The 11,665-nt window shown below is 36.2% G+C and overlaps 1 protein-coding gene across 1 annotated transcript in view; it reads left to right on the forward strand.

The window, feature by feature from the left end:
- The window catches only part of irs1 (insulin receptor substrate 1), a 39,471-nt gene extending 28,131 nt beyond the window's left edge, over positions 1-11,340 (forward strand). Inside the window, exon 2 of the mRNA XM_073818107.1 lies at positions 8,194-11,340. Coding sequence (XP_073674208.1) covers positions 8,194-8,198 — 5 coding nt within the window. The 3' untranslated portion in view covers positions 8,199-11,340. The remainder of the gene's footprint in view (positions 1-8,193) is intronic.
- The last annotated feature ends 325 nt before the right edge of the window (positions 11,341-11,665 follow it).

Genomic DNA, 11,665 nt, shown 5'->3' on the forward strand with positions numbered 1-11,665 from the left:
CTTCAAGACGATTCGATACGATACCGATTTCTTAAGCCAACGATTCGATTATTTTCGATACTTCAGAATTCCCTGTGATACGATGCGATTCGATCCGATTCGATTCAATACTAGATATTTTTACCTGATATCTATTAAGTTTCAAATAAATCAACAAAAATAGTAAATAATTTGCCTTTTATTGAGAATACAGAAACAGTATTCTATTCACATAATGTGTATGTTACACTAAAGCAGTTGTGCTCAATGCACTGCAGATAGAACAGCAAATACAAGTTACTGCATCTACAAAGTGCAATCAGATAAATTGTAATTAGAAAAAAAAAGGCTAATGCTTATAGTGCAGGTCTACTATGGCCAATTAGCCTATTCACTGTTTTAAAAAGTTTCATTTATACAAAATTGGTTACATTTTGAAAATACAATTTGCATCTTATTAAGAGGTAATGGTCACACATCCTTTGCAGTAGATTAACTGCAAATAGAATATTTCTCCACAAAATCAGTTCAAAATCATCGCTCTTGAAAGTCAGACAACAACGTGAGGTGTGTGAACATGAACAACATCATAGATGGACTGTGAAACGAAAGTAACACGTCTGAAGTAGAAGACAATAATGAGGTTAGCGCCACCCGCAGCTTAGGAGTAGGTAGTACGCTTACGTCGGAGCCATAGACAGTAAAATATAGGTCGGAACGGATTCTAAAAATAGACAAGTGAACAAACAGGCGGCAAAATAAACACATTAATCGATACTCTTGCGGACGAATCGATGCATTGAATCGGCGGCTGCATAATCGATGCATCGATACGAATCGATTAATATTTACACCCCTACTCTGTATTTTATTTATATATATATATATATATTATTTGTTGAACATCAATTAAATTGTTAGTCTTGATTTGGTTCAGGCATTTTTTGTATTTTCTAGCTCGGGGGACAGACACAGTCTCTATAGTGTGATATCTAGGTGAAAGTGTCTCTATGTGTTGAGAATTAACTGATTTCTGTGACGTGAGGCGGCTAGCAGACGGTCGGTTTAGTCAGTCTGTCTGCTTCCTGACCTGGGCCCCAGTTAGTCAAGTGCAAACTCTAAGACTATGTGCCATATTTCTAGATAGGAGAGATGCTCCACATCCGGAGGGATGAAGACCATCTCTTTTCAACAGGTCAGGTCTGCCCCAAAAACTCGTCCAATTGTCTATGAAACCTATGTTATTTCGCGGGCACCACTTTGACATCCAGCCGTTTAATGATGACAATCTACTATGTATCTCATCACCACGGTAAGCAGGGAGGGGACCAGAGCATATTACAGTGTCTGACATCGTACTTGCAAGTTCACACACCTCTTTAACATTATTTTTAGTGATCTCCGACTGGCGAAGTCGAACGTCATTAGTGCCGACGTGAATAACAATCTTACTGAATTTACGTTTAGCATTAGCCAGCACTTTTAAATTTGCCAAGATGTCAGGCGCTCTGGCTCCCGGTAAACACTGGACTATGGTGGCTGGAGTCTCTATTTTCACGTTCCGTACAATAGAATCGCCAATTACTAGAGCACTTTCATCAGGTTTCTCAGTGGGTGCGTCACTGAGTGGGGAGAACCTGTTTGATGTTCTGATCGGAACGGAAGAGCGGTGTTTTGACCCGTGACTATGCCGTCTCACAGTCACCCAGTTGCCCTGCTGCATGGGCGTTGTTACCGGAACCGAACAATGTACAGGGCTTTCTGAGCTAGTCGCATCCAAAACCGTATCTAAGGCCCTCACATTCTTACTATCTTCCATTAAAGTTTGGACGCGTGATTCTAGTTCTGAAATCTTCTCTGTCAGCCTGACTATATTCCTGCATTTATCACATGTATAAGGCTCACTGCTGACAGAGATAGATAAGCTATACATGTGGCAAGCGGTGCAGACAACAATTGTAGGAGAAGAAGACATTACTCACCGTGATTGTAGAATGATTCCAACTTACCAATGTTGTTGGATGAATTCCTGAAGAACAGGGAGAGAAAAAACGTAACGGAACCAGCTAAAGGAGTAACTTACTAACGATATTTAATACGAGAGAAAAAAAACCGTGAATGGAACACGGATGGCAAGCTAACCGGCTAACGCAATGCTAACGATAGTAAAACAAGACTTAAAGGCATGAATGGAGTGCGGGCGGCAAGTTAACCGGCTAAATGGAAGGCTAACGTGCTGCACTTGCAATTATAGAATAAGGCAAACGATCAAATTAGTCAGATTAGTTTGATGGATAATATCAGAAATTTGGTGGAAGTTAAGGTATATCTATCAAGTTAAAACAGCAGAATTAACAATAAGATAGAGAATCCAACAGAAAAACGAAGTTACAGGGAGCTACAAACACAGACCACTCTGCAGCAAGGCAAACAGGAAACAAGGGAAACAGCGTAACAGCTATTTCTTTAGTATAGAAATACACTACTGTTCAAAAGTTTGGAGTCAGTAAGATTTCAGTATTTTGAAAGAAGTCTCTTATGCTCAACAAGTTTGCATTTATTTGATCAAAAACACAGTAAAAACAGTAATATTTTCTGTTGTAATATATTTTAAGGCAAGACACCCCAGGTAAATAGTGTAAAATATTAACTATAATATAATAGATATCACTATACTTAAATAGTTGATTGATTACATTAATTATTGCAAAAAAAATTGTATTACGTTTTCTGAAATGCTGTGTTGAAATATGCAAAGATGTTATCTTATTAAATATGCACTAATTTGCATCAGTTCTCAAAAACATCTCAACATTGGATGGCTTTATATTTTTAAAATTCTTGTTTCATTTTGTTGACATATTAGACTCAAAGGTTTTTACAAAGGGGATTTTTGATATCTCTTTTTATCACTACATAAAAAAGCCATAAAAACAAAAAAAAAATCATGCCAGCAAACAGCCCTTTTTTTTTTTTTTTTGTATTAGACCAGGCAGTTTATATATGAACAAACCCCTCTGTAAAAACCTTCAGAATATAGATACAACTGTAAAGTTTGGTTGTATGTAAGTGTTACTTAAGTAACATTAAATTTTTGGCTCAGTGCAGGAGACAAATCTCATTTTTAGAAAACAGCCTTTCAAGATACATTTAATGTAATAGAAATCTACAGGCAGAAATGGATTAAGTGCTATAAAAGAAACACTTAAAGGTGTATTTTGGATGTTTTGTTTCTATTAGTCTGAAAAAATGCTTCATGAAAAGCCAAAAAAACAAAAAATTGACAGGTGCATTTTTTTTATTCCTGTAAACAGCATTTATTTGACGTAGACATCTTTTGTAACATTATACATGTCTTTACAGTCACTTTTAGTCAGTTTAATGTGTCCTTGTTGAATAAAAGTATATAAAAAAGTAAAGTATACAGAGCTGGGTATTAACTGATTACATGTAATCTGGATTACATCAGATTCCAAAAATCAAGTACTCGTAATTAGATTACATTTTATAATGCGCATAATCAGATTACTGTTATTTTTTTATGGATTACATGATTACATATTCACATAATGGCAGTAAATCATTCTTAATTTTTTGATTCTCCCTAATTCTGCTTTTTTCTCTTAAATTGTCCTTTCTAAAGCCCTTACAGTGTCATACCATTTAGACTCTATTTACAATATAGAATGGTTGTGTAAATGTCATGTACATTTTTATGATTTGATTCATTATTACCCACTGCAGTTCTTACATTAAGCCCAGTTTGGGAAATCTTGGTTTAATGTAATGTTTAATGCAGTTTAAGACGTTGATATTTGAAAAAATGTAAAAAAATTTCTTAGTTTTTTCCTTTTTATATCAGTAAGGTATGCTTAGTTAAGTTTAAAACGAGTTGGATACAAAAAGTAATCTAAGAAGTAGTCAGATTACGTGAGTAACCAAGATTACGTTTCTAACTAAAGTTTTCATCATGTAGTCTATAATCAGTAATGGACTACATTTTGTAAGTAATCTACCCAGCTCTGGTCGTATATTTTCTATCATTTGGAAATTGTAGTTTTCACTACTCAGTAGAGTAAATCTGAGATTGAGTCCACCATCTTGGATAAAACTTCTGCATTTTAGTGCATTTTGTGATTTCCATATGTGTAAAATGCTTGGGCAAATCATGAAGCCAATCATAAGGGTCGTTTTTTTTATTCTGAAAGCTGAATAAATACCTTTTTCATTGATGTATGGTTTGTTAAGATAGGACATTATTTGTCCAAGATACAACTATTTGAAAATCTGGAATCTGAGGGTGCAAAAAAAATCGAAATATTGAGAAAATCATCTTGAAAGTTGTCCAAATGAAGAATATTACTAATCAAAAATTACGTTTATATATATTTACGGTAGGAAGTTTACAAAATATCTTCATGGAACATGATCTTTACTTAATATCCTAAAGATTTTGGTATTAATGTATTTTTGCCGTGACATACACTGGAATCATTCAAGTAGATTCATACACAAATGGCTAAACAGTTTTGTAGTCTTGTCTTTTTTGGCATCATAAAGACGATTGTGTAATCGACACATCATCCATACTGTAATGCACTAATTCCAGGAATAGAATTTTAGAATCTGAATTCTGGAAATGCTGAATTCTACCAGTAGCTCCTCCCCCTCATTCCGGGATGCTGTGACTTCCGGGAGCGACATTTTTGAGTGTCGTCTTTTTTTTTTTATTTCCCACGCTACGTGTTTGCACAGTCCGGCAGCTTATAATTTCACCCTCTGCAATTTTCTCCATCTCTCTGGTTTTCTAAGTAAAGAGGAAAGAGGCCCTAAAAATGGCCGCACTATAAAAGTGCTTGACGTAGGGGTTGCTGCGGACATGTGAGGGGGCTTTCATGTTCTCAGCGTTGCGCTATTAGACCTGCGGCTCTCTGCTCCGCTGCTGCACAGCGCTGTATTTATAGCTGAGGTTTTTCTCAAGCCACTGCCTCTTCAGCTCTGAGCTCAGGCCCAGTCCTTCCCGTAGATTTAAACCGGGTGAGCTCCGTGCTGGGGCCTACTTCTCGGCAGCTCCATCACAGGGCCTACTGTCATGCTCTCTGTGTGCAATTAAAGTAAGTAATGGAAAAGTATCCCAGGATTGGTTTCAGAGGTTAAGTGAGGAATTGAATCTGTATTTGTTTTGAATGTAAATAACAAATCAGCTCAGACGTTCCGTGTTGTAATGGCTAGTTCGCTTTCATGTATGACGTCGTGACGACTGCGTCCAAAGCAACGACAGCTTCAGGTAAAAGGTTCGGGAATAAAATCAGACCAGTCTAAACAAATAAGCTCACTCCGATACAGGCGGGGTTGTGTATTCCAGGGCAGAGCTGGTGTCAGAATAATGTCAGATGGATGGAAAGAGGGCAGTGGTTTGTACAGAAATACTGTACACAGATACAAACACTTAGTAAAAGTGAACGTCAGCACTGACCTCATTTACTTTTCTTTCTTTCTTTCTCTCTTTCTTCTGTGATGAATAAATAAAAAGATGAGGGAGTGGAGCATTCAAGATGCAGAAGCACCATCAAAGTAGTCTTTACAGCTTGTGTGGCTCGTGAACACATCATTCTTTTTAAATGGATCTTTTGAATCAATCGTTTAATTGGGAAATTTCAGCATCCATTACCTATTCTTAAAGTTATAGGTGTCATTACTGTCATTACTCACCCTCATGTCGTTCCAAACATGTTAGACCTTTGTTCATCTTCATAACACAAATTAAGATATTTTTTGATAAAATCTGACAGCGTAGACAGCAACTACCACGTTGAAGACAAAGAAAGGTGGTAAGGACATTGTTAAAATGTTGACATCAGTGGTTCAACTGCAATTTTTTTTACAAGTAATGCAAATTATGTAATCAGATTACTTTTTCAAGTAACTAGTAAAGTAACGCATTACTTTGTTAAATTTACGCCAGTTAATTTTTTCCCCATTCATTGATTGAAAGCTCTCCTGTCCCCATGTTGAGAGAAATCAGGAGAAAGATGTCAGTTTAGTTCTAGAATAAATGTGAACATGCATTAATTCATCTCACTTACAAAAAAAAAAGATTCAGTATTACTCAAAATGAATAATAACGGTAAAATGCAACTCAGAATAAGATGCAAACCTGCAATAATGAAGTGTTAAATACAAATGTCTTTGCTGCTGACCTTCGATGATCCAATTCTACCATAATAATAAGCAAAAAAACTCCAGATAAACTAACATTTGTTGTTCTCTTTTTTTTATTATTATTGCTGAAGAGTTTTGAACTCCTCAGCGTTCCACTGTACTGATGTGAATTTACTTTTCCTTCAGCCTGAGCCTGTAGGTTTGAAAGGGCTTTTACATTTGCCAAAAATAGAACTTCTATATTAAACACAAACAAGCAAGCCCTGGCCAGATTTAAAAAGTAACGCAAAAGTAATGCAATACATTCTTCTCTATCAAAAGTAACTAAGTAACGTAAAAAGTTCCCTATTAATGTTATTCAGCCTGAGGCTTTTGGTGTGAAAGGGCTTTTACAATTGCCAAAAATAGAACTTTTATACTATAAAAATAAACAAGCAAGCCCTGCCCAGATTTAAAAATTAGTAACGCAAAAGTAACGTAACGCATTAATCTCCATAAAAAGTAACTAACGTAAATGGTTACCTTTTTAGGAAGTAACGCAATATAGTAATGTCTTTCAGCCTGAGGCTTTTGGTGTGAAAGGGCTTTTACATTTGCCAAAAATAGAACTTTTATACTAAAAACAAACAAGGAGGCACTGCCCAGATTTAAAAAGTAACGTAATGCATTACTTTGCATTAAAAGTAACTAAGTAACATAATTAGTTACTTTTTTAGGGAATAACACAATGTTGATTTCATTTTTAAAAGTATTTTTTTTTTCCAACACTGGCTATGAGGATACTCCTTAGTGCACAAAAAACACAAAAATGTTGTTATTTAACACTCTTGTGAACACGTGTCGAAGACTGACACAGAAGAAAAGAAATTCAATAAAGTCATTATTTTTGTTTCCTTTGTGCACAAAAGCTATTCTCGTAGCTTAATTAAATTACGGTTGAACCACTGATGTCACATGGACTATTTTAACAATGTCCTCACTACCTTTCTGAGCCTTGAACGTGTCATTTGCGTTGCTGTCTGGGTCAGAAAGCTCTCAGATTTCATAAAAGTTGTGTTCTGAAGATAAACAAAAGGTCTTAGGGGTTTGAAACAACATGAGGGTGAGTAATTATTGACAGAATTTTTATTTTTGGGTGAACTATTCCTTTTAATACTGTAGTGATGTACAAAGAACAAGTCACTTTCAAACCAAGCAGCTCACGTTAAACTCCCAATTGTGCAGATTTCTATTGAAATGACTGGATTACGCCTGCAAAATTTCACAGAGCAACAGTAAATGTGACTGCACCTTTACACAGATGTCCTACAGGTTGAAAACAACACAACACAAATCAAATATCCAGTTTCAGTCTTTTCATGTTGACTTTAAACCCTGTTCCTGAAGTCATGACCAATCATAAACCCAGAATTACAGCACATGAATGACATATTTTTTTTTTTTTTCTTCAGAATTGATAGTGAACAGGTGTGTGTGCTAATGCTGACTGTCTACGTTCTGATCTTTTAATCACAGTCAGCGAGAGTGTTATATAATGAAAACAGCTCGTAGTTGTTTGTGTGCGTCTGAGTGGATTAGACGAGCGATTGAACAGGGCAGGAGTCAGGAACGCCACTTTCGGATGAGGCTCACATACGCTTGTGAATGGATAAAGGCAGGCGAACAGAAAGGGAGCAGATTGTCTGCATCTCTCTCTCTCTCTGTGTGTGTGTATTTCTGCCGAGCGATGATGTCATAAAGCTTTTGGCTCCTCTCAGGCTGTTCAAATCTGTGTTGAAGGTTTCCAGGGAAACAATGATGCTTGTTTATCAACCGTTGGCAAGGTCAGTTACTCCTCAGGCCGATGGAAGGATCCAAAAAAAGAGTGGTGTTTTCAAATAAACGAAGAAAGGGAGGATTTGTTTGTTTTCGCGTCCGAGAGGGCGCTAGAGACGAGCGTGTTCTTAAAAAAGCAGATTAACAGTGTGTTTCTACTCTAAATAGTGCTGTTAGGATTTATTTTGTGTTGTGTTTTTGATCTGACTAACGTCCGTTTCTCCTTTTTTCCACCAGAATGAAGAGTAGAAAGCCGCCGCTTCTTCAAGCACCGAGATTGAAAATCTCTCCCCCGATCGCCACAAGCCGGACCTCAGAAAACTGGACCTCAGTAAACTCACTAACCTCATTTTCCAGAACCACATTATCACCCGGACGCTACCACAAGCATATGGACAAAACAGACCTCGTAGCATCGCATATCCGGACCTCACAAATGCTGGATTCCACTAACCATAAATCTCCCGCAACCGGACTTTCACTGTGCGCACCTCTTCAGACATTACCAGACGTTACTGTCCAACTGTTACGGACTCGGTACACGACCATCAAACGTGGTAAAACGGCACCTTTCGCGGTACTGCAGTAGTAGTTGTAGCTTCTCAAGCAATGTTACGTTAATAATATTTATGTAATAGACGTACGACAATATTTTTGGTACAGGGATGCTTTACGAAGCAGCCATATTGTGTTGGGTTTGTACGACAGTCCCCAACAGTGTTGATTGTACTAGTACTGCCAGACATTTCCATTGAATATGGGATTACACGTTTGCGATAAAGCTCTCAATTAGACACTTTCATACACCCAGTACGAACAACCTCAAACACCCCGACTTCACCTCAGGATTTTACGAAAGCGTTTACACACACACACTGTGTTTCAGCACTGTGAGCCATGACTGACCTCATGCTGCCAAACACACACTGTGATGTCTGTCAAACCCGTGTTTCATTTCATACTCGGTCACATTATATCCCGTGTAATTGTAATAATAAACGTGTATCTGGTGGAGTTTATATTGGCATCCAAACAGAACTCCACCCAATTTTTTGTTATTTTATTTTAATAATTTTCTTTTTTTTTTTTTACATTTATTTCTTTTTTTTAACATCTTGGTACTATTCCTTTTCTTTTTTTTATTTAATTATTTTTATTTTATTTTATGTAATTTTTTTTATATTTTTAGAGCCCATCCAAAAAAACTCATTTTGGTACAGTTTTTTTTTATGATATATGCACAGGTTTATATTAAAGCCCATTTCCGCCACTGAATAAAAAATCGAAAAGGTAATTGCAATTTTTAATCTCACAATTCCGACTTTTTTTTCCTCAGAACTGCACAATTGCGAGTTATAAAGTCGGAATTGTGGGATATAAACTCACAATTGCAAGAATGAAAATCAGAATTGCGAGATATAAACTCAAAACTTTTAATCTCACAATTGCAAATTTGTATCTCGTAATTCTGACTTTTTTCTCAGGATTGTAAAATATAAACTCGCAATTGCAAATTATAAGGTCCAGTTCTGACTGTTCACAGAATTGCGAGTTTGTATCTTGAAATTCTGACTTTATAACTCGCAATTCTGACTTTATAACTTACAATTATGAGTTCATATCACGCAGTTGCGACTTTATTTCTCAGAACTGCGCAATTCTGATTTTTTTCCTCAGAACTGAGATATAAATGCACAATTGCGAGTTATAAAGTCAATTGTGAGACTATTTGTCTCACAATTGCGACGCATCTTGCAATTCTGACTTTTTTTCTCGCAATTTGGAGTTTGTATCTCGCAAATTTGACTTTCTCAGAATTGCAAGTTTATATCTTGCAATTCAGATTTTGTAACTCTCAATTGTGAGTTTATATCTCTATAAAAAGTCAGAATTGTGAGAAGTTGCAATAACATTTTTTTTTTTTAAATCTCAGTGGGGGAAACAGGCTTCCATAGGTTTGGTTACTGTAGATCGCATTTTTTATTATTACCTGGTTACCTGATGAACTATACAGTTGAGATTTTGCAAATGATGAGGGGTGGACATTTTTATTTTATTATTATTATTATTGTCACAAATGAATAGAGGCCTTACAGCCCTTTTTGGGCTCAATAAAGAGCTTATTCAAGCTCATTCATGGGTGTGTAAAACCCATGACCGAACTAACATTTCTGATCAGATTGTATCACCAGTAGTTGGTCAAACTGAACAAAAACTCGCACAAGGATGTGCCGTAACACTTCAGTACGATACATAAACTTCTAAACCTTGTAGCGCGAGTTGATTTTACATGCAGCAGTACTGGTAATTTCATTTTCGAGCATCCTGCTGTTAAGCCTTGGAAGCCAGTCAAAGTTGTTTAGGCTGTTTTATTTCATTACAGTTGTATGTTTTATTTCATATGGTTTATTTTTGCTTAAAATAACTCTTGCTGGAGCGATGGTAAGCTCACGGCAACAGGTTTGAAAAAGAAAAAAAAACTCAATGTCTCATGTTTGCTGCTGAAATGAAACAAACAATGAACAATCTGTAAATTATTGAATATATAGAAATGTTCTTGGTTCTCTTTTAAGAGTTAAACATTTATTTAACATTCATGGTTGGTGTTTCAGTATAATTTTTTTTTTTGCCTTTAGAATCTCGACGTGTATTTTTTTTAAAACACGTCCACTGTTCTTAAGTTCAATCTTTTTGTGGGGAATATTTGCTTTTTTAGTAAAATATGTAATCCAACTTTTTTGAGAGAAAGGTACGGTTCTATAGAGTTAAATCCTTAATTTTGTAAAAGATGCTTATTAATGTAACACGCACATCAGGGACTTCCCTTTCCCCCCCGCTAACTCCGGATGGAATTGCTTTTGGAAACCTGTTACACTCACGTTTCCCTAAACTCTGATTGGCGGTGACAGTGGTGTTCCTGTAACCTGATAGGCCGTTCTAAAGGTTGCCTGTCATTCGATAGGTTGCAGTTGTCGATTTAGCACCCTGCGGTTGTGTTGCGATACAGGGTGTGGGGCATCACTCTTCCCACCATTATGTGGCCAAACCTTCAACATCTCAACCAAACTTGTTCTCCTTTGTAAATAATGTACAATGTTGATTGGTGGATATTGGACTGAGCGGGGATGTTTTGGTTTTATGGATGCTCAAAGCAAGCAGATGATTGGTCCTCTTGAACTAATTGAAACATGTAAACAATATGAGTGTATGTACAGATGAATGGATGTATGAACACATGTAAACAAATATGTTTGTTTTCAACAAATGAAATGACCAGCAGTAAGGAGAGGGCTGTGTAAAACCCCTCCCCGCCCCCTTTTTAGAAGAATGGTATCTTCTGGAACCTTGACGTGTAATAAAGTAGAAGCGCTTATCTTTTCTGAACTTGTTTCCTGTACTCTTTATGACACAATGCATGCAACATGAGAAAACATGGCTGTATATGAGCCATTATATACAATTGGTGCAACAAAAAAAAAAGAATTCCACAAATTTTGTATGTATGCAAATTGTATAATATCCAAACTACACATTTTAGTAATTGTGCTGTTAATTCTTATATTGTGTTTTAAGAATGTTTTGGAGTATTTCTCTCCCCAAATTTGTCACTACCGAAACACACTAATATATAATTGAATAAGAAGGGTTACATTGACCTATTAAGATTTTCCTGTAAATATATATTTTTGCTATTTTATAAAAAAAGTTT

This window comes from Garra rufa, chromosome 14 (assembly GCF_049309525.1).
Source record: "Garra rufa chromosome 14, GarRuf1.0, whole genome shotgun sequence".
NCBI classification, from domain to species: Eukaryota; Metazoa; Chordata; class Actinopteri; order Cypriniformes; family Cyprinidae; genus Garra; species Garra rufa.